Below are 26,561 nucleotides of genomic sequence, written 5' to 3'. Positions count from 1 at the left end.
GACTGTCTTGAATACATTTAATACACAAAACTATTTTAGGCATAAATAAACATTTTGCAGATTACAGTTTGGGAAATTCTAAATTTTTGGTATAGTTGCTTCCCCATTCCTTTCCTTCCCATACCCCCCCATATGATAGTTTTATTATGCATTTCAAACTATAAGCAGTTTCAAAATTTGTTTAAAGATATCCAGGATATAGAAGTTCTGTATTAATATTCAGTTTTTTTTATTTATAAAGTACTTAACACATTTTATCAGCTAATTCTCTTAACTGCTCTATGAAATGGGCAAGGTATATATTTTACATTAAGGGAAAGGGAACCCTATCCAAGGTCACACTGTTAGTGAATAGTGGAGCCAGGACCAGAAAAAAGCAGTGCCCTTTCTACTTTTCGGGTTACCTTAGTATTTAAACAACACTCTTAACAAGCTGGAAACTTCTGATGCCAGCTCAGATCATGCATGGAATTAGCATCATACAACACTGGTTCAGAATATGGGCTCTGGAACCATTCTAGATTTAAATTCTAATTCCCAACTCACTAGCTGTGTGACCTGGACAAGTTATTTTTATATTTATATCTATTTATTAGACATCTTTCTATTTATCTATTAGGCATTATTATTCCCATTTCTAAAATGAGGATAACACCAGCACCTACTCTGAGTTGTTCTAAGGACCAAATGAGGCAAGGGGTGTAAAGAGCCTTGATCACACAGCAAGTGCCCAATAATACTGTCAGCTATTGTTATTTCAGAGGCGAACAGAACACGGTCCCAGGCCTCAAAAGCTTGGTCCAGTGAGGGGGACAGTGTAAACAATTATAATCATGTGACAAGACTGAAACAGACTGGGTGGGAACAGAAACAGCTGAGTGATGCCCCTGCCTGGGCACAGGGGTGTGAGCCTGCTCTTTCATCTTGAGGCATCTGAAGCCTGCTCACCTGTTTCCCTAGCCCCACCAGACCAGTACTTTCTCAGGCAGGGGATGGCTCAGACTCATTTGTATGCTTCCCTAACAGTCTCAGATAAACTGAAATCCTTTCCAGGCCCCTGAGGTATGAAGGTCTTGCTTCCTCATCCACTTCCCCCTTGTCATAGCTGTATCTCTGGCTCTCAGATAATCCCCACGATCCCAAACAAGTGCAGAGACAGTCAAGACCTTCCTACTTACCAGAGCAGGGATTGGCAACGAGATTGGTTTGGGAGAGAGGTAGCGTCTGGACTTCCGGATGGCAAACTTCTCTGTAGGTAGAGATTTCCCAGCAATCTTGAGCTTCAAGCCTGGCACTGCTCTGTGAAAGAGATGAGGAGGGTGAGAAAAAACTAAGGACCGAGATCCTCAACCTGCCCAGCCTCTGCTTCGCTCCTCTCTGGGCTTTGGTTCCCCAAGTTTATAGGATAGTGTTGGACTCAGCCTGTGGCTATGGCCTGCCCACTTCCTGAGGCTAGGCAAGGGGCCTCCTCCACATCAGCTGGCAGACATGAGAATGTCAGCAAACTCCCCAGGCCTGCTTTGCTAGTTGTCTCACCACTCCCAGGCCTCATTTCCAGAACGCCAGAGAAGCCTGACCCCAGTTTCACAGGGAAGACTAATACCCAGAGAACGGGAAGGACCTGCCCAAGACCACACAGCTCAAACCTTTAATTAAGTCCTGCCACGTGAGTTGTGGCCTCAGCTGTTTCCAAAGGCAGAATAAAATGTGTGCAGCTGGGCAAGCCTCCACATGGGGGGGCTGGGGGAAACCTCACCCATTCAGCTCCATCCCACACTCCTGATTTGTGCCACAGGCACTGGGCGTGGCTGTGACCCTCAGGCTTCAGCCATCCAGGCCCAGGAAACAGCTGGATCTAGTTGTGACTTCCCTGCCAAACACCTCCCCTGCTTATTCACTATGGAACCTCTCTGGGCCCCAGTTTTCTCGTCTCTAATTGGAGATAATGATATGAAGGGGAGTAGAATTTGTTACCCCAGAATATGCCTGTGTGACATAAGGATTATTTTAGGCTGATTAAGAGACAGCAGATATAGGAAAAGCTCTGAAAACCGAGTAGAAATTTCTCTTTTGTAAGAGACATTTTTTTTTTTTAATTTTAATGTTTATTTTTGAGAGAAAGCACATGCATGAGTGAGTGGGGGGAGGAGCAAAGAAGAGGGAGACACTATCTGAAGCAGGTTCTAGGATCTGAGCTGTCAGCACAGAGCCAGGCATGGGGCTGGGCTCAAACTCACAAACCGTAAGATCATGACCTGAGCTGAAGTCGGACACTTGGATGTTCAACCTAGTGAGCCATCCAGGGGCCCGAGACAATAACATTTATAAGGGAGACCTCCATTTGTAGGGGCATCTCCTCTGTACCTGGAAGAGGAGGAAAAGCCCTAGAAACTCTTAAAGGAGGCAGAGACTTAAATCTGCATAACAACCTTATCCCTCCTTTACTGTGCTTTGCCTGGAAACCTCCCATAACTGGCTCCCTGTCTCCAACATCTTTTATCTTTAGCTGGAGATGGTTTGGGTGATTTCAGTTACTGTTTTTCCAGAAAAACTGGGTCTCTCCATGTGTATAGGAGGTATACATGTTATTAAACTCTGGTTTATTTTTCTCTTGTTAATCTTTTATTAATGGGGGGCGGGGGGGGCGGTGGTCTCAGCCAGTCTCTAGCTAAGAACCTAAAAAAGTAGAGGGTAAAAAAATGATCCTTCCTCCCCACAGATACTTAACCTCACAGGCTTTCTGGAAGAGTTATGAGATTGAGAAGTGGAGGCACTGGATAAATGATAAACACCCTACGACTGTGACAACAGTAGCTGAAAGCTCAGGTTACCACAACTTCCAGGTCTGCAAATTAGGGTCAACCCTCACCCATGGCCAGAGGAAGGCCCTAGGCTCCATCCTCAGCCTGCTGAGGCTGAGCCCTGCTCTAGACACTTCGCAGAAGGCAAACAGCAATACAGACTAAGAAAAACAGCCAACATTTAGTGGCTCCAGACCTTACACCAAGGTCTTAAATATAGTCTCTATTTCATTCACAAAACAACTCTGCAAGGCAGAAGTTGTTATTCCCATTTTATAGCTGCTGAAATGGTTCACAGTGACAGCTAAGAAATGGCAGAGGGTGGATTTCATCCTGTTTGACCTCTTTGGACAGCAGTGTCCACATCTGTCCCATTGACCAGAAGAAAGAGACTCAGTGGAAAAGATGTTGACAAACCACTTTCATGAACTGGGGGGAAAGGCCTCCGAACAGATTCAAAGAGCTGGAACAAGCAGCAGCAGGAGATGGTGGTTATGGAAGGGAATGGGGCACATGGGGGAATCCTGAGTGAGGGTCAGGGAGCCCAGAGCCAGGGGAATTAAGAAGCCCACCACCACCCTCCCTAGTGCCTACAGCTCAGGGCAGCTGTGGGCAGATGTGGCTGAGGCGTAGGATAGAGTGCGTTGGTAGGACCCACCTAAACAACTCCACTTCATCATCCCCGAACGGCTTGTAATCCTCCTTCCCAAACATGCTGAGGTAGGCGGCCTTCATGTAGATGTAGGTGGCCTGTGCAAGGCAGAGCAACAGGTGTGAGCAGCCGGCCTTCCAGTCAGCCCCAGATTGGCACAGATACCTCATTCAGACCTCACTAGGCCAGCACAGTAGCCAAGCCCCAGGGGAGAAACTGAGGGTAAGGAAGCTGAAGTACCTTGAGGACTCGAGCTGGGAGCTAAGTCCAGGAAAGGCCCATGTCTACTTAAAGTAGCTGCCCTCCCTCTGAAGCAGTGGAGAGAAGGACTCAAGCAACTAGTGGATGTGCAGGGCAGGGCAGTGCTGAGGCAAGGATAGATATACAAAGAGGACAGTAAGAGCTTTGGGGAAGCAATTACTTTAGATTGGACCCCTGAGAACCATGGGAAGATTCACAGAGATCTGAAAAAGGACCTTTCAGGCAAGGGCAACAGCCTCAGCAAAGCCAGGGAGGGGCAGAGATGTGTAGTAAGAAGCATAAATCATAGCATAAATAGCATAAATCATAGAATGTGTAAAAGAGATGTGAGGCTGCAAGAGTGTGTCAGGGGTCGGCTCAGGGTCCCTGCCTTTCTGTGTGCCAGGCACTGTACATACACCACCCTACAGGATTCAAAAGACCATGTTAGAAAGGAATCCGCACCTTGCCTCTGCTTCCTGGGACTGCAGAACTTATGGGGGGGGGGGGGGGGGCGCAGCAGCAGAGCTGGAAATGACACTAAGTGTGTGTGGCTTTAAGGGCCTTGCCCACTGGATCCACAGCCAACCCAGACAGGGAAGATGCAGTTGTGCAGAGACCCCTATCCCCACCTCCAGATACATCCCTTCCCCAGAAGTCCAACACCAGAGGAACCTGGTTCTGTACTGCCCTCCAGTGGCCAAGCCTTGAACCTCAGCTCCTGCTAGCTGGGGCTGTTGAGGAAGTACCTGCGGGTGGTCTACAAAGAAGTGTAGGGGGTGGAGAAGGAAAGGGAGCAGAAGATCCTGGAGTCTAGTCTCAGGAGAAGGCAGAAAGCAGCCCCCACCAGGGGCACCTCCCAGGCTGAAGCCAGGGTTACTCCCAGTTGCACTCTGCCCTCCACACTTTCATCCACCCTTCAAAAAATGAGGAAAAGCTGGTCTTTGAGGGGGTATGGGAAGAATCTACCCCCTCTGAAACTGTTGCCCATCCTGTCTTTAACCTGGTGTCATCCCTACCTTCTCCCTCTCTGCCCTGGAACTGAGTCACCAAGTCATGATGATCTTACCTCCTATAGCTCTTGAATCCCACTTACTGCAACCAGCCTCCACCTTGGGTCCCTGCTCCAGGCCACCAGGGATGTCTTTCTACTGCCCTTGTCCATACGGTCTCCTAACCCATCTCCTTGCTCCCACCCCTGTCCCTGCAAGCCATGTCCACCCCATTGCCACTCTGATATTTTAAAGTCAGATCATGTCAGTCCCTCTTTGAAATCTTCATATCCCATCATGCTTAGGATAAAATCCAGACTCCCTGTCAATGGACTATGAGCCCTCACCCTGTCTTCCTCAGTTTCCTCTCCAACTTTATCTCCTGTTGTTTCCCCCTCACACACATCACTAGCCACAATGGCCCTGGGGCTGTTTCCAGAACATATCAAACACACTCAGCTTCCCACTCCCTCACGCTTGCATTTTCAGTGTCCTTGGCCTGGAATGCTCCTCATTAAGATACCCACATAGCTTTCTCCTGCACTTCATTCTGGTGTCTTCTCAGACAGGCCTTGCCTGATTTTTCTTTACTACACATACCAGCCTGACATATTACACTGCACATCTATTTGTATGTTTCTTGTCCCTCTTCCCACTAGAATATGAGCCTTGAGATGGAGGGGTCTTTGCTCTGTTCACTGCTGGATGTCTTCGACCTGGCACATGGGGTGCCAGCAACTGCAGGAGGGATTTCTTAGAGCACAGATCCAAGCCACACACATCAGGGGCTCCCCCACTGTTAGACTAAAGGCCTAACAGCCACTTAAGGCCCTCTGCTTGTCTGGCTCCTCTTGTGCCATTCCTTCCCCATCAGTCCTGTGCCATCTCTCTGCCTGGGAAGCCACTCTCTCTTCGCACCAGGCTCAGTCGCGGGCTTCCTCCAAGAGCCTTCTCCTACCCCTCAGCCACCCAAAACAGCTTACCCTCACTGAATCACCAGAAGTTACGATGGATAAAGTAACCTAGAGTTCTGAGACCCACAGACATCCAAGTTATCAAAGGATGCTATGCAGCCACACTGCCGCCTCGCCTCCTGGGAGTCCTGTCTCCCAGGCTTATCTGACTGCCCAGTGACTCCACACATTTATTTTGCTGCATTACTCTACCAGGGTCTGTGTAAACAGACAGTACTTGTCCTCAAGAAGCTTACAGCCAGTGGCCTGGGGGAGATTCCTCTGCAGCCCCCTGCACTCCCACCCACAAACCCCTTCACCTGGTGACACAGAACCTCTTGGCAGCACCCTAGCTCCTGAGCCTCTGTCCTTGCTGTTCTCTTGGCTCCACTTCCTCCACTCTGCCACCCTAATTCCTCCTCCTCTGTCCTCTTGGCTGGGCTACCCAGGGCTGCCTGTGAGTTCCCCTTGGATTCCCCCACTATAGCCCTAAGCACACCACTGTCGCAGAGCACAGGAGTGAAGCCTCCACAGGGATGACTTGGCACAGTTCAGGCAGAGGAATGCAGAGCAGAGGGGCTGGTGCATATGGCAGTGACCATTAGCTTAAGTACCTAAAGCTGGAAGTTGGTGGACTCTGATGGCCAAATGCTGCAGATTAGGAATGAATGAGGCCCCGAACTCGAGGCGCTACAACCCCCACTCCCAGAAAACACTTCTGAGGGAAGCACTGGAGAGGGAAGGGGACCAACCACCTCAAAGTCACACAGCAGGCTGGAGATGGAGCTGACTCATGTCCAGATTTCCTGACACCTGGGAGGCTGGCGCGCTCTCTGCTCCTCACAGCAGCTGTGAGGCTACCCCAGGCCTCTTCCCTGTGTAGGTGAACCCAGCTGCCTGCCTTCCACCATAGGAAGGCTTCTAGGTCACTTCAGTTCAACAAGGTTCCTTCCCTGATGTTGTTTTTCTCATTGGGAGTGGGAGGTGAAGAGGAATGAATGTCAGGCCCACAAAGGCTGGGTCTGAGAGTACACCTTCAACAGCAGGGTGGTCTCAAGGCAGGAGGGGCCTCCTCCGTGGGACTTAAGGAACAAGGGAAAAGCAAAGGCCTCTGAATCACACAGAACTATCTTCAAATCCAGTGTCTGTCACCAATAGCTGTGTGGGCCAGGAAAGTCACATACCCTCTCTTGGCCTCCAGGTCCCTTGTGCGTCCAATGCAGATAACTTCTACCTCAGTGGGTGTAGTGTGGAGGAAATGGCAAATGCTGGGCACACAGAGCTCAGTGAAAACCTGCTCCCTCCTCCAGCTCTGCCTGCCCCGGACCTAGAGAATTTCCTTTCAGCTTGGTCTCCAGGCAGGGGTACTGAAAAGGGACTTCCATGCAGAGGTGGGGAGGGATGAGAGACAGGGATTTAAGGTCACTGAGACACATATTCTATATATTTGCCAATACCAGATTGGACGCTCTCTGATGATCTCTATGATTCTGACTCTTGGTTCAGAATTCTGTGCTATCGTTACTATGATGGTAATATCTAGTACTTATTTTACCACTTACACTAATGTAAGTTTTCACCTATGGTAGACATCTATCTGCTTTGCTTTACTTTGCCTTCATGGTATCTTTTTAATGCTTCCCCCCAAACCAACACTTTTTATAGGGACGTCACCTCATTTTTTTCCGGAGAACCACCCTTCTACTCTTGATCCATGAGGAGTCTTCCCACCCCTGTTTCCAGGCACTGAAATGTGATCTATGCTAGACCCAAGAGCCTCTGTTGTGGGACTATGGTTGAAACTGAAGGGAAGATGTTGAGTTAGGAGCAGGCAGTCCTTGGCCACCCTGCCTATCACATGGAGAGAACCTGCCTGCATAGCAAAGATGTCACAGAGCAGAGGACAGCCACAGATGGAAAAATGCCAAGCTGAAAGGACATAATTTGAATTCCTGGATCCAGCTGTACCTGAAATCAGATGTGCCTAGAATGTTTAGTTCTATGAACCAAAGAACCTTTTGTGTTTTTTACCTGCATAGTCCAATACAGTGGCTACTAAACCCACGTGACATTTTAAATTTAAATTTGAACTAATTAAAATTAAATAAAATTGAAAACATCCAGTTTCCCAGTTGCACTAGCACACTGCAGGTGCTCAGTGTGCCCATGTGGCTGGTGGCTACCACAGTGGACAGAGCAGAAATAGAACATTTCCATCATAATAGAACGTTCTGTTGGACAGCACTCACCTAGACAGTGTGAGCCATGCTTCTGTCCCTTATGACTAAAACTGTTGACTGATGCTTTGTAATTCTAAACTTTATCTGGTCCTCATGGTCTTTAGTTCCTTCCAACCTATTAGAATTTATGGTTCTATTTAAAATTCCAGCTGATTTTCAGGTTTCAGTTAAGGGTGTGGCTCTTATGGTCTGGAGTCTTATGGCCAGGCTGTGTTGGCCCAGTCCCCCAATGACCCCAACACTTGGTGTCAGCCCACCTTAGACCAGGAGTTCTCCTTGCTGAGCAGGTCGGCATAGAAGTAGGCCATCTTCCACTGGCCCTTGTAGGTGAAGCACCACATCAGCTCCCAGTAGCACATGTGGTGGAACTGCTTCCAGTGCTGCTGGGCCTCACAGCACTCCTCGAACCGCTGGATGGCCTGTGGGCACCTGCTGGTCAGCCTCATGGCCCCACCACCCCACCACATCGCATAGAAGACCCAGCCTTTTCCACAGGTCTAGTCTAGCCCTGTGCCAGGCTTAGGGAGGGAGGGCAGGCCGCAGCACTGGGGAGATGGGACAATTCTGGGCTCCAGTCCTGGTTCTACCCACTAAGTCTCACTTCCTGCCCAACTCTGGGACTCTAGTCTTTCAGCACAAAATGAAAGGATGGGATAGAGCTATAATGGAAGGATAGGAGACAGTGGAAAGTTATTAATATTAAAGCAGCATAATAATGTCTACGCCTCAGAGCAGACTCCAAAGTTTCCAGTAGCTCTCATGAAAGGAACTGGACCTAGGGCATCTGTCCTTCTGCTTGAGGAATCAGATCCAGGGCCAGCTGGAGACCCCAGAACGCCACACTGTAACAGTCCATCCTGGGTATTCTGCCAGACCCATGACCCTCCCCCTCTAATCCCTTCATTGGCTCCATCCCACCTATGGAGTCCAGACTCCTTAGCCAGGCCACCAAGGTGCCAATCTCACACCCTGGCACCACTACTGTGCCATTCACAGTGCCCATCATCATGCCCTGAGTAGGCCTTCCCACCACTCTGCCTCACTCAAGGACCTCCCTCTGCAGGGAGCTGCAGTCTTACAGCTCCTTGCCAGATCCTACTCACCACAAATGCCACCTCCTCCCTCATCTTCCTAGACTGTCTGATTCAGAATTGCTTCTCCTACCCTGCTGTCTTGTTGGTTCTCCCTTGGAGCACTCCTCCCAGTCTGCCCTGTCTCTAGTGTGTCTGTGTCTGTCTGCTTACTGGTCTGGGAGACCCCAAGGAGTCACCAGCACTGGCCCAGACCCCCATTACTCACTGTGTCAACATTGCCTTTAATGGCTTCAATCCGCCCCGCAAAGAACAGGAAGATGGCGCCCTGCAATGACACGCACGTGGGTCTGTGTGGGTCCACAAGGCACACATTGGCTGGGGGTGTTGCAGCAGGAAGCAGGGGCTCACCTTAGGATATCGCTTCAGGTAGGGGTTCAGGAGCTTCTCTGCCTCCTCAATGTTCACATTCCCAGTACCTAAAGGAGGTGAAGGGACAACACACATCACCACCACCGGCTCTTGTAATCCCTCCAGCAACCCACTAGGAGCTTCTCAGGGCCTCTATTTCCCTCTCTGTGAAATGGGGATGATAATTCTTCTACCTCCAGGATGATGTGAGCATTAAATAAGATGATACAGATATCATCCTGGGACATCACAAGATTCAATAACAAAGAGCCATGCCTGCCAAGGTGGTGCCCAGAACCCCAAGGACCTAACTACAGTGCCCTCACACCCTGCACAAGGTGGGCATGGCCATCCCCATTTCACAGATGAGAAAAATGAAGTTGGAACCTGGTCACATTGTGAGGAAGTGAGTGGTCAGCAAGCCAGGCCCGAAGACAGCTGATGCGGCTCTGTTGATTCTGGTGTCAGCGCCCCATCCCCAGTCTTGTGGACCCAAGCAGGGTCTGCAATCCCTTGCCATCTCATCCCCTGCCCTTAGAGCCAACCAAATCCCAGAAGCCCCAGCTTTTGCCCAGGAGGCGCACCTACCGAGCACAAAGGTGAGGAAGGTGTGGTAGCAGAGCAGCAGCATGACACAGAGCACAGCACGGAAGCTGTGCCCGGATGCGCCCTCCTCCAGCTGCAGCAGCCCGTAGTCCTGAGGGAAGAGACCGACAGGCTGAGGCCAGCCCCAGCGTGGGCAGGGGCCTGGGAGGTGGCTGGACAGCCTTGAGAGCAGTGCTGCTGGAACGGGGGTGGGGGGGGGGGGTAGTGGGAGGGGACAGCGCTGGACTCCAGACACATCTGGAATCCTGATGGCCAGGCCTCCTCTAGGGGCCTCAGCAGCCTTCCTGGGGGGCAGGGGACACTGCTGCCAAGGCCAGGGCAGAGGCCTGGGTCTAGGTGTTCCCTATTTCTGCAACAGCCCCTTCCCCGTTCCTGCCTTTGTTCACCTGCTTGCCCCCATGGTGGGTACTGAGCCCCTGAGCAGCCCCTGGTGGGGGAGGAGGAGGAGGCCAGATTCCATTTAGGCAAATAATCCTAACCACAGTCTCAGGGCATAGATGGGGCCAAGATGACTGCAGTCTGGGAAGGCTTCCTGGACAAGAAGACTCTAGAGCCTGGCTGGGGAAGAGGAGAAGCCAGATTCCACTTGTATCCCTTCCTGTAGTCTCTGCCCATCCTGTCTGTTCTCCAGGGTGTTCTTGTTCTTTCTAATACACAAATCTGACTTACCTCACCCTTACCTCAAACCCTCCAAAGCTTCCTTGCCTTTAGGATAAGACAAAGCCAGAGCTGGTGCCTGAGGGCCCTCACACTCTGACACCACCTCCCTCTCCTCCTGGCCAGGCAGGCCACATTATCCCACCTCTTGGCCTTTCTCATCCTCTTCCCTCCTGTCATCATCCTGAAATCCTTCTCGTGACCCAATGGCCTTCTTAAGAAAAGAAAACTAAAAGGGACCTTCAGAGCCTCTGGCTGCTGTTTCCCCGGACCAGGGCCATGGACCACAGATGGCAACCAAGATTTTAAAGGTCTCCAGACAGACATGAGGCATGGAGTCCCAAGTAAGGGTCTTCCCCTCTCAATTCTCTGTCTTCATGGCATCAGGGAGAAAGCCTCAGTCCCGTGCTGGTGTGCGTTCAACATCCCTGTCGGTCTAAAAACCTCTTCTCACAGGAAAACAGCCTCTACAGATCATACAACCTGCTTTTGCAAGATTGCTTGGCCCTCACCATATCTATGATTATGTTCTTATCGTGCCAAATAATGTGGGTTTTCTATGTAGTAATGTTTCCTTTAGATAAACTTACATAAAAAATATGAACCATTTTTGGGAAGAATAATACATAAATAATAATACAGAGGTCTGCAGACATGGCAAAAATCAGGAAAGGTCAGAGGAAGTTCAAGTTGAGAGGCAGTGATCAGTCAAAAAAAAAAAAAAAGTCCCTTGTTACACCCAAAAAAGGCCCAGAGGAGGTTGGCTTTTGCTCTAAATCACAAGGAGAAGGAGATGAGGCTGGAATGACCCAAGGCTCCTAACTTCCAGGCCGTTGTTCCTTCTGCCACATGGGGCCTGCTCCACCAGGGAGCTCCCCCTGATCTGCTACCTAGTACTTAGACTCCTGCCCTTAGCAGAGCCTCTGGGTGCTTCAGTCCTCTGGTTTCTGCCCTCAAGGTCTGCAGGGCTTCCCTCAGGCATTTCCCACACAAGAAAATGGTCCCAAGGGAAAGAACCTGCTTAAGGTCTTCCAAAGGGAGGAGGACCAGGATCCTGACACCGGTCAGGCTGAGAACATGATTCCAGACCACTGCACGAAGCTGCCCTTCATACCCACCCTTACCCTAGAGCCTCTTCACCCTGTGTGAGGCCAGGCAGGTATCACTGGCCCCATCTGATTGGAAAGGAGACTGAAGCTCAGAAAGGCCTGGGCCTTGTCCAGGGCCACATACTGAGGGGTGCTGTGCACACAGATCCTGTAGCCCCTCAGCCTCACCCTGTTCAGCTGAGCCACTCAGAGGTCCCAGAAGTCAGGTGGTTACCTTGTTTCCTGAAAACCCCACAAACTCCAGCAGCCGCAGGATCCTGGTAGGAAGCATGGACAGCGTCTGCAGGAACAGAGGCAGGTGGGCCTGTGGAGGGGCTGGAGCTGTCCCTCCTACTCCCCAAGCCCCCAGAGTCCTGGGGGTAATCCTGGGGGAGTAGAACCTATCTCCAGAATGCCCACAAGAAAGCCCCAGGTTTCCCATAAAGCCAACTTCCCTAGATAGAGAAGCACTACAGTGTGACAATTAGAAGCAGACTGTGTCTAAATCCTAATCTCACCATGCCCACTGGGTCACCCTGGGCTAGCTACATATCCCCTCTATGACTCAGTTTCCTCATCTGGGAATAATAATGCCCCCTACCTCCTCGGGGTCCTGTGAAGATGGATCAAATTAATATATGTAAAGCATATAATGGAGCCTGCACATAATAGTTAGCCATTATTGTTGTTACAAAGAATCCCTGCTCTGCACCAGGGCTCCATCATTGCATTTGATCCTCAGAACAGTCCTGCAAAGAAAGATTACTGCCCCTTTTGACAGATGGAAAAATAGAGGCATGGATAAGTGACAGGACATGTCTAAGGCCCCACAGCTCATCAGAGGGGAAGCCAGTTCTTAAACCCAGGACAGTCCAGCTGTAACATGCTAAAGCATCCAATGAACTCTGCCGTTTGTACTTCTCAGCACTTGGGCCAAGATCCCCGTTCTCATTTTACATACAAGGAAACTGGAACCCAGAGTGGGGCAGGGACACCCCACCACCCAAGGCCTGCTCTTGGAACAGGCTTTGCCTAGAGGGGAGAGAGCCATCCCCTGCCACACACACTTCTGGACAGGTCTGTGGACACCCAGGGCCAAGAGTCTAAATTTTCAATGAGCAACTCCTCCTCCCAGGAGTAGGCTCAGAGCCTCTCTCACATTCCTTCTGCCTAGGATGCCCTTCCCCACCTATAGATCCTTCAAGACCCAGCTCAGATACTCCTTGCTCCTTGAAACCTTCCCCAGCTCCTCCAGGAAGGGGTCTTGGCTCTGTCCCTGCAGGTTGCCTGCTGCTTCCAGGCCTGTCTCCCTCCCCACTACTGGTCAATGTTTAACCACCAGCTCTCCAGGATGGAAAAGGCCCTGATTTATTGTGTTTGTCTTTTTCTGGTCCTATAAATACTGCCACCATGGTGCATTTCAAGCTTTCAACTTGACTTGGGAAGAAATGCACAGAGAGACTCTGAAGCACCTCCACCCCACCTCCATCCCAGCTCTGAGCTCCCCATGACATTGGCAATGCATCTGCTTTATCACTAGGTCCCAGGATCAGCTCAGCGCCCAGCACGGTAGGCCAGCAGAGACCACGTGAAGGTGAATTCCCACTCACCAGGTTGAAGGCTCCCACGCCAAGCTTCACCCCTCCTTCAAAATGCCTGTGGTTCTCTCCCTTACAGTATTGTGAGGACTGCACGAGGCTGTCCAGCTCCCTGTGGAGACAGGCAAAGTCCTTTTCAACCACATAACAGCGGCTAGGTCCCATTCCAGCTGGGACTAAGGTTGTCCCCCACTCCCAGCTGATCTCAGAACTCCCTGGTGGTAGACTGATAACAGTTCTGGCAATCAGAGAGCTGACATTCAAGGAATTTCTGACCCCATCTGCCTAATAACATAGTCCTTGCCCCTGAGCGTCAGCTTTATCAGCCCCAGCACACTTGCCTTGTCCAGCATCTAAGCATTTTCACATGCTCTTCATTCTGTCTAGAACAATTTCTCAACTTTGGCACTACTGACATTTTAGGCTGGATAAATTCTTTCTTCAGGTAAGGAGGGGGCTATCTGTATATCATAGGATGTTTGGCAGCATCCTTGGCCTCCACCCACTAGATGCCAGACACAACCTCCCCCCAGGTTGTCACAACCAAAACGTCTCTGAATATTGCCAAATGTCCCAGTGAAGAGCCACTGGGCTAACTATAACACCCCCTCCTTCAGGAAGTCTACCTGGGGTCTCTTGGTTGAAATCCACCCTTCTTTTTCCTGGTCATCAATTGCACAGAGTCCATATCCCAGCCCGTCTTGGGCGGGACAGAAGCTTTAAAGATGTGCCTGCCTCTTTCCCAGGCCATGAGCATCTTGAAGCCTTTCAATCATCACACACTGACTGAGGGCTCCCTGTGTCAGGCACTGGACGACAGCTAGAAGCAAAGCCACCAAGTGGCTGCCGTCACAACTCTCCCACTCTAGGGAACAGATCCTCCCCCACCCCCACCATCAAGTCACTGTGGGGATGCAGGGGGGCTTCAAAGGAGAAGACTCCTGGGGTTTTACCCAGTCTGGGGTTCAGGGAAGGTTTCCCTGAGAAGCCGACACTTGAGCTGAAACCCTAGGGATGGGATGGTTAGCCTGGCACAGAAAGAGTGTTCCTAGCAGAGATACAAGCATGTCCAAAATCCCTGAAGTAGGAATGAGCTCAGCATGTCTGAAAAACTGAGGGAAGGCACAAATGTTTGAGGCAGAGTGGGGTGGAAGCTATTGCTAGGAGGGCTAGAGGAGCTCCCGGAATGACTCGGGACTTTATCCTAAAAGCAAGAGGAGTGTCGGGAACTGGTAAGGGGGTGACCTGACAAGGTTTGTGCTTTGGAAACATCGCTTTGGTAGCTGAAGAGACTGGAGGGGGCAGAGCACAATTCCAGCACAGACCCACAAGGCCATGCAGTGTCCATATACTACATGGTGTGTTATATCCCAGTGGTACCTTGAAATCACACTCACAATCTCTCTCCAGGGAAACAGTCACATTAGATGGAGAAAATAAAGATGATAAGTAGTCTCAAGTCAATTCAACTTTTAATAGAAAGTGAGTTTTAATGCCAAACTTGGGGGAAGAAACTGGGCTTTCAAAGCTTTTTTTTTTTTTTTTTTTTTAATTTTAGAATTAGAGACAAGAATTGTGGTGCCATGTTGAGTAGAAGTGTTCTGGACTGAGTCTTATTTCTTTCATCCCTAGACAAAGCCTGTGCTTGGCCCAGTGCTGAGATGGCATGGAAATGATCTGGCCCTCAGGGAGCTCCCAGCTTGGGGAGGCTGTGTGTGTGGACACCATCCCTGTGTACTAGAGGGGTCCAAGGAAGGCTTCATGGGGAAGGTGGCATTTGGATTGGGCCTTAGTGGATACACAGGGGTTCTGCTGCTGTTCTCAAAATTACTGTTCCTGTGTCTGTCTCCTAGCCTCTACCTCATCAAGCTATTTGTGCAGAATCTGTCTTATTTTCCCCCAGGGTCAGGCATAGACTCAGGGGAACCAAATGAACAGATATACCCAGGAAACCACGTAAATAATATTCTGGAAAACTGAGGTCCCGAGGGTGAAGAAATCTGCCTGAGGTTACATGGCATTCTAGGCATCCAGCATCCAGCCAGTGCTACCTCCCACAAAGCAGCCTAAGAGGCACAGGGTAGTAGATGCTGTGGCCCCAGGCTCCCCCAGACCAGCCCCACTCACTTGTAGGTCTGGTAGCTGTTTCGAACTTTGATGCCGCCCTTGATGAAGCTCACCATGTTCTCATCCTGCAGGAGGGAGAGACGCTAAGAGTCAGGCTGGATGGGTAGCCACAGGCTTGAGAGGGATCATACAAGGCTCTGGGCCCGGCCTGCCCCACCTTGGGCCCAGCTCTATGAGGGGTTCTGGGCGGCACTCAGAGGTTAGCCAATCCAGTCCTCTGTAACCCCTGGGACTTGAGATGAGGATCTGCTTGCCAAACAAGACCTCTAAAATGTCCAGGGCCTGGAGGCGGCACTCCCGGTGGTTAACAGTGCCTCCTCCAGGTAGAGGAGTTGTGGGAGAGCAAGAAGGACACTCAGTTTTGGGCTATTTGTGTTTTCTACAACAAGCATCTATTTGTCACATTTGTAATTTAAAGCACTAATACCTACAGCCCACTTGTAGTTCCACTCCTGGGAGTACATGAGTATGCCCTAGAGAAACGAACAAACATGGGCTACAGGAGTTACCTTCAAGAATGTTCACTGCACTACTTCTTCACAGAGTACAGAACCAGAAACAACCCCAATGCCCTTCAGCAGGAGACTGGATGAACAAACTGCTATACCCATAGTAGGGAATATTATACAACTACGTAAGGTTGGGTAAAGAAAGCAAGTCCCACACAGCTTGAGGCCTTAAGAAGCTTGAAGCTAACTAAAATGTAACAGTATGCTCCTCACACATGAATAGGAAGCTGAGAAAACGGTTTTTTAAAAAATAGGTTGGGGGATAATAAAACTCTAGCCAATGGTTTCCCCATGAAGGAAGCAGGGGACAGGGTGGGTAGAAGACTCGCCAGCAGTATTCTGTTCTCTAATTGGGTGGGGGAATTCATGGGTGTTTATTATGTGTAATAATAGAATAAAAAAGGCCATACACAATGCAATTATTAACAGTGATCCTAATGAAGAATTAGGATTATCTAATTCTAATTATGTGAGGTACAAAAAGGGAGGACAGCTAACAAAAGTAAACAGTACCCCAATAAAATTCTTATGTGCCTGTATACCCCAACACACGTATTTACATGATGATTGTTATGTTATAACCCAGATTTTCTGGTGAAATCATGAAGTGATGGTTCTCATAATTACCACTGTGTGGTGAGGAGCACAGGCTCCAAGTCAACCAGACCTGTATTCAAATCCCAGCTCTGCCATTTGCTAATCACGTGACTCTGTGAAAGTGGCTACTCCCCTCTAATCCTCCCCTTTACAAGCCTATGGTGAAGATTTAACAATATATGTACATTTATGTAAAAACAACATGCAATGTGTGTAAGGTATGTAAAAACTACATACGTATAACATACACATAAAGCCCGGTATGTCGTAGAATCAAGTTTGATTCATTCAAGCTTGTTTGTTGAATGAATCAAGTACAAAGCAGGCTTTGTGCTAATGCTGGTCACCCCACGTGACCCTCAGCAGGAAAACAGCAGTCGTGAGGTGGAAGCACATCCTAGTAGTGGACGGAAACATGTGTGCTGAGTGTGGAGAGGGTAAAGCCCATCACCTCTGTCACTGAGCCTGGCTAGGGTTGGGAGTGTTGGGGTGATCGAGCCTCAGTCTTCTCCAGAACCATAAGGAGGCGGACTGTGGCTGCTTATAGACCCTCTGGCTTGGATTTGGTGACTGATCTTCTGAAATCCCCAGGCTGCTTGTACAAGAAGAGGGTTCCTACCTGTAGAAAGGTCAGAGCTGCTCTCTGCAGCAGGCACTCTGCATAGCAGACTTCAGCATGGATTTCCTCTGCGGGGAGAAAACCAGCCCTGAGGCCTCCTGGGACTCTCAGCAGGCAGCACAGGCCAAATCCTCCCCACTCTGGGAGGTGGTCTGGTTCCTTCACAGCTATCAGCACTGTCTAGAATTTTCTCACTCCTTGCACTTGCCTTCCACCTGGTTCCCCCATCCCACCATCCAGAATGTCAACATAGGGCCCTAGGCCTTGTTCTCTTGTTCTCCACGCATCACAGTGCCAGGCAAGGAGAAGGTGCTGGGTTGAACAGATAAACAAAGAAGATCCTAATCCAGGGAAGCCCACAGGCTGTAGGAGTAATGGAAGGAGAACTCACACAGCCCAGGGAGTCAGGAGAGACTTCCAGAAGAAAGGACATTTGAATTGAAAAGGAATGGAAAGGCGAGGCAAGAAGAGCTTTCTAGGCAGAGGCCTGGGAGAACCAAAAAACTCTGATGTTTGGGGACAGCCAAGCCACAGAAGGTCGAAATGGGGTTAAGGTAGGGAGAGACTTAGGGGACAGGTAAAGATGAGGGGCAGAGGTCTGACTGCAAAGGGCCTTATACATGGGAGGGGGCTACAGATTTGGCCCTGTGGGTATCAGGGAGCTATGGAAGGCAAGAAGGAGGAATGGTCTCGTCGGGTTCATTGTCTTGCGTTAAAAACTTCAAGGGCTCTTGAGGCTAGAGAACACCATTTGCTCCTGCACTGAAGAGCCCTACCTTGCTCCAGCTGGCTGCTGCTACTTCCGCGACTGCTGCATGGGGTCGCTGCACACAGGCTCTGGCAGCCTAGACCATCTCTCCCACTGCCTTCAGCTATCTGATCCCAGTGCAGGCTCCAAAACCATATTCCCCTCCAGGGCACTTGTGATCGCTATGATCATCAGGCCAGTAAACCTAACCAGACACACAATTCTAAGCCCACCCTAGCCTGAAAAGCAAAGCTAATGACCTCGTGATGGCATTTTCTCTCCCCAGCTTCCAGGTCCTCAGCAGGTAATGCCATCAGGTAAGTGAGCCTCCCCTGCTCCCCAGCTCACCTGAGAGCAACTTCTCAAAAGGGCCCAGCCCACTCTGTGAAACTGGGAGATTAACCGCCCCTTTCCCCACCCATTCCTGGGCTGGGGACAGGGCTGCCTGGGGTCAGCGGGGTTGAGAGGACATTGAGATGCCACACCTTCCGTGAATTGGTCCATAGTGGGGCGATGCACCAGGTTGCTAAAGGAATCTGTTACAGAGGACTTCTTCCGGTGCCTGAAGAGGAAAAAGGGGCCTCAAGTCATTCAGTGAGGGTGAGCCAGGGGCCCAGGTGGGCTCAGATGCATCTCCCACCCTTCCCATGGACTCCATACACACTGAACTGGCAACTCTCCCAAGTCCAGGCTTTCTCACACTCTTGTTTCTGTTGTTACCCCTTCTTGGAGCCCCCTCCCCTCCTTCCTCTGCCCTGGCCAGTTTCCAGTCAACCTTTCAGGAAGCAGCTTCGGCATAACCTCCTCCAGGAAGCCTTTCCTGCTCCTCTGACAAGAACCCTACAGCCCCTGACCAGGCAGTTCAGGTGTCAGAGGTGGCCAGTGCCCACCCAGCACAGGGCCTGGCCCAGGGGTGTGCCTAGTGAAAGACGATTCCAGCTGTGCATAAACACTGAGGGTCCATTTGTTCATTCATTCACTCAAGTGGTTTATGTGTACTGAATACCAATTATGCACCAGGCCCTGTGACCCGTGTCTTCATTCAGTCCCCACAACAGCCCTACCTTCATACCTATTTTACATATGAAGAAAGTTGAGTCCAGAGAGAGACTTGCCCAAGATCAAAGAGTTACCACTTGACATAGCCAGAATTCATCTCCTTAAAATCAGGCCTGGCCCCTGGAAGCTTAGAGACTGGCTCAGATCATAAGACTCCTGAGGCAGAGCTGACAGGGACAGCTCCTAGCGCTTGGGGACACATCCTCTTAGCCAAAAGGAGCAGCATTAATAGTGGCATTTAGGCACTGGGATAGGCCAAGAAGACAGAAGGACAGACCTCATGACCCCTCGTCCCTGCCCGCCCCATGGCCCGGACCTCTGACACAGCGTCTGCGCCTCCTTCATCATGTTGCCAGCAAGCAGGATGTCCTGAGGGTCAAAAGTCATCATGGCCTGCATCTCCAGGATGGTGGCATATGTCAGCGAGTGGTACATGCTCTCCTTGGTTCTGCCAGAGAGAAGGGACATGAGAGCGCCAACCCCCAGACCTCCAGAGGTAGCTGGCCTGTGCCGATCACCGCCATAAACTACCCACCCAGCATGGCAGGGAAACAGAGATTCAGAGAGCGGAAGAGACTGTCCCAAGGTCTGACCCTCCCATTGCTGCTCAAAAGGCCTCAGATCCCAGCTCCTCTCCTTCCTGCTAGTGGCACCAAATGACTTTCCAACTCTGAGCCTGTTTCTCATCCATTCTGTAGGAATGGCAGCAGCAAGAATGTTGTGTGGACTAAAGTAGGACTTCAGCAACCTGTTGGCCTGAGACCGTATGCCCAGTGCCCAGGGCCTGCCTCTCACCTTCTGCCACACCTCCTAGAGCAGAGCCCAAGTCCCTTCTATCCTCAAGCTCCCCTTCCCCACCCTGCCCCCTGAGCTTGCCCTATCCTTGTTCCCTGGGCCTTATTGGCCTCATCCCCTCCTGCCTTTCCCCATCCCATCATCTGACCATGTGGCTTTCTGCTTAAGTTCTCCCATGGCTTTCATGTCCCATGATATAATGCCTGGGCCCAAGGCTCCACACCACACAGGTTCTGCTGACCTCTCCAGCCCAGCCCTCTTGTCACTTCTGTTTCTGCCCCATGACCTGCCCTCCCTGACTCATCTATCAAGGCTCTCAACTGCCTCCAAGGCCACTGGGCATCCAAGGCTCCCTCCTTGGGGCGCATGTGTCTATAATGAAGCACAGGTCATACTGAATTTATATCAGCAGAGGCTTAGCTCTCTCCTCAGACTGAACTGTGGGCACCTCAAGGACAGAGCTTGTATGGAACTCATCTCTGTCCTCAGTACCAGCGCCACAGGCCCTTTGTGAGCAGCCTCAGGAAGCCTTCTCCTCCTGCCATCTTGCTTCTTCACAGCCCAGACCTCTCAACAGAAAAGCATATGGCAGGGGCTTTTAGTCTAACACATGGAAAGAAAAGCAGGAAGGGAGGGACAAGAAAAATGCCAGTTTCCCTCTGCACTTGGGGAAGTTACAAAGTGTCTCAGCCTTGATTTATACTTCTGCAAAATGGGGACAATAATTCTGGCCTGCCCAGGTCCCTATGGGATTGGCAGGGGATCACTCTTGCTCGTCACATGGTAGGAGCTACAGCAGTTTTCACTCCTTCCCTACACATCCCCTCATTAATTATTTACAAAACTCCTCAGTGCCAGGCTTATGCTGGGAACTTCAGGGGAAAGAGATGACTGTTCTATTGTAAAATCACATGACTTCACCCCTTTTCATACCTTTCTCATTCATAAAACTGTAAAATTAAAAACGCTTTGTAAATTAAGTGTAAATTCCGGGTGACCTCTCTGCCCAGGTAATATTATCCTGGGGAGCCAAAGGTTTTTAAAGGAAACCAAAGGCTGGCCCACCCCTCACCAGCCCTGGCAGCTGTCCCAGGTCTTTGCTAGAACTCCTTAATCTGAAGGCAGTGGCTTGTGGAAAAGAGGCCACAGCCTGAAGTGGAGACAGAACTCAGGCTTCAGCGTCCCTGAGACACAGGCTGGAATCTGGGCTTTGCCAGTTACCAGTTGTGTGATCCTGGTGAATCTTATAAACTCTCTGAGCCTCAAGTTTCTCCTCTGTAAAATGGATACAATAATCATTCGCTCCCAGGGCTCTGGGTTGCTTAAAAAGGACACCCAGGCCAGAGCCACATCATTGATGCTCAATAAACGTGAGTCTGCCAGGGTCAAGGGTCACTGCCCTAGAGAGAAACTCTCTCCTTCAGCAGACATTTCCCTGGCAGTACCCAGACCCACCCCTCCAGATAATCCCCTCCCACCCCAGGACTCTTGAGTTCTCAAGCCCCTGCCCCTCTCTTCCTCTTTCCACACCAGTGAGACCTGGGACTTAGCCCTAAGCACCCAGTCTGATACTGGGTCCAGAAGGAGGGGCAGCCCCACGTGGGCAGCTGGCAGGCAAAGTGGAATTTCTAGTCTGAGGCCAAGTGCCCAATATGCACCTGCAGCTAGGAATCCTGGCTCTTCCCCAGCCTACCACTGGAAGGCCCTCAACTGCGTTCTGGACTAGGACTTGTGGTACAGGCATACATGGAAGGTACTGAAGGTTTGGTTCCAGACCACTGCAATAAAGTGAAGTCAAATAAATTTTTTTGTTTCCCTGTGCACATAAAAGTTTAATTAAGTATGTAACAGCATTATGTCTAAAAAAAAATACAAAACTTAATTAAAAAATACTTTATTGCTGGGTTATTGGGTGGCTCAGTCAGTTTAGTGTCCAGCTTCAGCTCAGGTCATGATCTCACAGTTCATGAGTTCGAGCCCCATGTCGGGCCCTCTGCTGTCAGCACAAAGCCCGCTTTAGATCCTCTCTTCCCCTTCTATCTCTGCCCCTTCCCCGCTCTCTCAAAAATTAAAAAATAAATAAAAAATACTTTACTGCTAAAAAAATGTTAATCATTATTAACATTTCATTGAGCTGTAATAGTTTTGCTGGTGAAGGATCTTGCCCTGATGTTCATTGCTTCTGACTGATGAGGGTGGTGGTTGCAGAAGGATGGGTTGGCTGTGGCAATTTCTTTAAATAAGACACGGGGTGCCTGGGTGGCTCAGTCAGTTAAGCATCTGACTTCAGCTCAGGTCATGATCTCATGGTTCGTGGGTTTGATCTCCACACTGGGCTCTGTGCTGACAGCTCCAAGCCTGGAGCCTGCTTCAGATTCTATGTCTCCTTGTCTCTGTCCCTCCCCCACTCATACTCTGTCTCTCTCAAAAAAATAAATAAATAAAACATTAAAAAAAAAGACGACAATGAAGTTTTGCTGCACTGGTGGACGCTTGATTTCACAATTTCACAATTTCTCTGCACATGTGATGCTGTTTGATAGCATTTTACCCACAGCAGAACTTCTTTCAAAATTGGAGTCAATCTTCTCAAACCCTGCTGTTTTATCAACTAAGTTTATGCAATATTCTAAATCCTTTGTTGTAATTTCAACAATCTTTACCAGGAATAGATTCAATCTCAAGAAATCAAGATCTTTCTTTGCTCATCCACAAGATGCAACTCCTCATCCGTTCACGTTTTATCATGAGATTGCAGCACCTCAATCACATCTTCAGGCTCCACTTTTTTTTTTTTTAATTTTTTTTTTAATGTTTATTTATTTTTGAGACAGAGAGACAGAGCATGAATGGGGGAGGGGCAGACAGAGAGAGAGACACACAGAATCGGAAGCAGGCTCCAGGCTCTGAGCCATCAGCCCAGAGCCCGACGCGGGGCTCGAACTCACGAACCGCGAGATCGTGACCTGAGCTGAAGTCGGACGCTTAACCGACTGAGCCACCCAGGTGCCCCCAGGCTCCACTTTTAATTCAAGTTCTCTTGCTCTTTCTGCCACATGTGCAGTTAACTTCCTCCCCTCAAGTCTTAAACCCCCCAAAGTCATCCATGAGGGTTGGAATCAACTTCTTTCAAACTCCTGCTCATGTTGATATTTTGACCTCTTCTCATGAATCACAAAGTTCTTAATGGCATCTAGCATGGTGAATCCTTTCTAGAGGTTTGCAACTTACTTTGCCAAGATCCATCGGAGGAATCACTACCTATGGCAGCTCTAGCGTTATGAAATAGATTTCTTATGTGGTGAGACCTGAAAGTTGAAATGACTCCTTGAACCATGGGCCACAGAATGGATACTGAGTTAGCAGGCATGAAAACAACATTAATCTCATTGTACATCTCCATCAGAACTCTTGGGTGATGAGGTGCATTGTAAATGATCAGTAGTATTTTGAAAGAAATCTTTTTTTTCTGAGCAGGTCTCAACAATGGGGATAAAATATTCAGTAAACCATGTTGGAAACAGACATCTGTCATCTAGGCTTTGTTCTTCAATTTAAAGAGCACAGGAAAACTAGATTTAGCATAATTCCTAAAGGCCCTAGGATTCAGAATGGTGAAGGAGCACTAGCTTCAACTTAGAGTCACCAGCTGCATTAGCCCCTTACAAGAGCCAGCCTGTCCTTTGAAGCCAGGTCCTGACTTCTCCTCTCTAGCTATGAAAGTCCCAGATGGCATCTTCTTCCAGTATAAGGCTGTCCCATCTACACTGAAAATCTGTTGTTTAGTGTAGCCACCTTCATTAATGGTCTCAGGAGAGCTCCTGGGTGACCTGCTGCAGCTTCTACATCCTGTCACTTCACCTTGCACTATCATGTCATGGAGACAGCTTCTTTCCTTAAACCTCACAAACCCACCTCTGCTAGCTTCCAACTTTTCTTCTTCAGCTTCCTCACCTCTCTCAGCCTTCACAGAACTGAAGAGAGTTAGGGCCTTACTTTGGATTAGGTTTTGGCTTAAGGGAATGTTGTGGCTGATTTGATCTTCTATCCAGACCACTCAGACTTTCTCCATATCAGCAATGTGGTCAGCAATCACTTTGTTATCATTCTGTATATTCACTAAAGAGCACTTTTAATTTCATTCAAGAACTTTTCCTTTGCTTTCATAACGTGGCTGTTTGGTGCAAGAGGCCTCCCTTTTGATCTGTCCTGGCTTTCAACACATCTTCCTTACTAAGCCTAGTCATTTCTAGCTTTTGATTTAAAGAAGGGACATGCAACTCTTCCTCTTACTTGAATACTCAGAGGCCATTGTAGGATTATTAATTGGCATAATTTCAATGTGGTATGCCTTTACAGAGGTAGGACAACTCCCCAAACCTCAGACACCCCAAGTTTAGTTTATAATCCAAAGTTCTTGTTTGCTTACAAAATCCTGACCCCTGAAAATAAGAGTCCCTCACCTCTGAGCTAAACCCAAATCTGGGACATGATGCCCATTGGGGTCCCACTTTCTGGGCCCAGACCAGCTGTCAAACTGGAGAGGGAACTGGAAGAGCCATCAGAAGAGCACAGTGTTGGGACCTGGGGACTCCTTGGCCATGTGGAGATCAGCTAAGCCTTGGGGCCTCCAGCTCTTCCCTCCTCTACCAAAGACAAAGTAAAATAAAGCTACTCAAAGAAGTGACAAACACAGAAAACAAATGCCCAGGCTGGGGAGGAGTGGGTGGTGGGGCTGGAGCTTGATGAGCCCATTACTCTCTGAGGGCAAAGTATGAATAACAATTAAATGAGACACTGCATGCACAATGAGGAACAGTGAATGAAACTGGACCCCAACATTTTTTGACGCTTCAATGGCTACAAATGGAGAGGAAAGGTCATTTTTTAGCAAGAATTATTTCCCCTAGGGGCGCCTGGGTGGCTCAGTGTCGGTTGTGTCCAACTCTTGGTTTTGGCTCAGGTCATGATCTCACGTTTCATGAGTTTAAGCCCCTGTCGGGCTCTGTGCTGACAGTGTGGAGCCTACCTAGGATTCTCTCCCTCTCTCTCTTCCCCTCCCTGACTTGCTCTGTCTCTCAAAATAAATAAATAATTAAAAAAAATTATTTCCCCTAGACCAATGGTTCTTAATAAAAATGGGGAGATATTTTTCCTGTCCTCCTCACCCCAAGCCTCCATCCCAACCTCTAGCATCTGCCAAATTTCTCAAAACATGTTTTGGTTGTCACAAGGTGGGTGTGGGTGAGAAGTGTGTTAATAACATCTACTGTTTGGGAACAACACTCTTAAACTGAAAAAGAAAGAAAAGATTCTTTTCTGGAATGGGACAAGAGCTAAGATAAAGAGTAGCTTCACTACCTTAAGTGTGAAGTTAAAAGATACCCTCATGGAAAAACTGGTTTTCTCCATGGTGCCTCCTTCAGGGCAAGCATTTCCTCTCTGAGGCCTGAATTGTAGGGCCTGAGGTGTAGGACTCCTGAGGTGAGGGAGTGAATGCCCTACTGAGGTGAGAGAGGATGAGGCAGCCCCTCAACATGCAGTGGCTATGGGGAGGGGGTGTAGAACATGTGGGGGAAGGTCGGCAAGGAAGGTGGCAGGGAAGAGCCTGCTTAGGGACAGGTAATGACCAGAAGGGAAGTGGAGCTGGGAGTCTTCCAAAATACTGGGAGGGGAACCTAGATGTTCAGGGATAGAGCAAGACAGAGCTTGGCCTGCCTCAGACTGTGGCCACACTCTTGCTGCAGACCCAACCCCTACCCCACCTCAAGCCCAGATCCCCTCAGAGGGTGGGGATGAGGTGCGGGGACTGCTGCGGAGGGATCATTATAAGACTCATGATCATCACATGCTGGAATCCCCACTGCCCCCAGAAACTGGGCCATTAACTCCAAACAGGATAACAATGGGTCAGTCAAGTCTACAGAAATAGAACAGGTCAGGCTTGTGAACTCAGGGGAAGCAGTCCCTGAGTCAGCATTTGCCTTCCCTCAGAACTTGAGGGAACCAGATGTGGCAGAGGACAACCACAACCTAGAGCTGAAAAGAAGGCGTTAGGCAAGTAGGCAGCACACGTGATTAGCCCCCGGGCCCCTCACCCCTACCCCAATCCCAGAATTCAGGCAGCCAGGGGTACTCTGACCAGGTTTCGGAACAGCTTCTCTGGAGAAGCTGACATCTTGGGGCCAGGTCATCCAAAAGCCAATCCCAGCAATTACAAGGTCAAGGAGCCAGGTGCTTCCCTTCTGGTCATTACCTGTCCCTCCTCCCTGCCACCTTCCTTGCCCACCTCCCCCAGTATCCAAAAGCCAATCCCACCAATTACAAGGCTAATAACTGGCTCTTAAATATGACCAGACAGTCAGGGACCATCAGGCATTTGAGGAAAGCCCCCACCAGAAGATTCTCCCATTACATAGAAAAAGGGAACCTGGAAAAAATGGAGATTATACAGGAAAATAATAAAGCATTTAAAAGAGAAACATATTCTGTGATAAAAATAACAACAAATACTTACTAGAGTGCTCACTATATGCCAGACCCTGTCCTAAGGACTCTCATACTCCAAATATAGATATAAAGAACAGAATGCACCCAGAAACCAAGAATAAGATGTTGTAGGGAAAAAAAGAACATTCAGAAAACAATGAGTCTGAGGAAATTAATCATACGATCTCAGAAAAAAAGAAAATAGAAGGATCTCTTCTAACTCAATAGAAGGATTTAATGATAAGGTTGAGGAAATCACCCCCAAACTAAGAGAAAACAAAAAGAGAAAGAAATGCAAAACTGAGCAGAAGGTAGGAGGCTTAGAAGAGGACTAGCCCAGGAAGTCCAA

The 26,561-nt window shown here is 49.3% G+C and overlaps 1 protein-coding gene across 13 annotated transcripts in view; it reads right to left on the bottom strand.

Moving 5' to 3' along the window:
- The window catches only part of TTC39A (tetratricopeptide repeat domain 39A), a 54,200-nt gene that overhangs the window by 4,302 nt on the left and 23,337 nt on the right, over positions 1-26,561 (bottom strand). For 11 of the 13 annotated variants that reach the window (XM_058696111.1, XM_058696087.1, XM_058696095.1 and 8 more), the window contains exons 3-14: positions 19,245-19,376; positions 18,355-18,431; positions 17,122-17,189; positions 15,397-15,461; positions 13,282-13,381; positions 11,907-11,972; positions 9,909-10,017; positions 9,321-9,388; positions 9,178-9,237; positions 8,136-8,297; positions 3,460-3,551; positions 1,179-1,299 (exon numbers count right to left, since the gene is read on the bottom strand). In XM_058696111.1, the coding sequence (XP_058552094.1) occupies positions 1,179-1,299; positions 3,460-3,551; positions 8,136-8,297; positions 9,178-9,237; positions 9,321-9,388; positions 9,909-10,017; positions 11,907-11,972; positions 13,282-13,381; positions 15,397-15,461; positions 17,122-17,189; positions 18,355-18,431; positions 19,245-19,376 (1,120 nt within the window). Of the gene's footprint in view, positions 1-1,178; positions 1,300-3,459; positions 3,552-8,135; positions 8,298-9,177; positions 9,238-9,320; positions 9,389-9,908; positions 10,018-11,906; positions 11,973-13,281; positions 13,382-15,396; positions 15,462-17,121; positions 17,190-18,354; positions 18,432-19,244; positions 19,377-26,561 lie in introns of those variants that run through there. The other 2 variants (XM_058696175.1, XM_058696183.1) reach the window with 2 other exon arrangements.

Source organism: Neofelis nebulosa, chromosome 2, assembly GCF_028018385.1.
Source record: "Neofelis nebulosa isolate mNeoNeb1 chromosome 2, mNeoNeb1.pri, whole genome shotgun sequence".
Lineage (NCBI taxonomy): Eukaryota > Metazoa > Chordata > Mammalia > Carnivora > Felidae > Neofelis > Neofelis nebulosa.
Note: the sequence above shows the minus strand (reverse complement) of the source record. Positions and strands in the feature narration are given on the sequence as shown.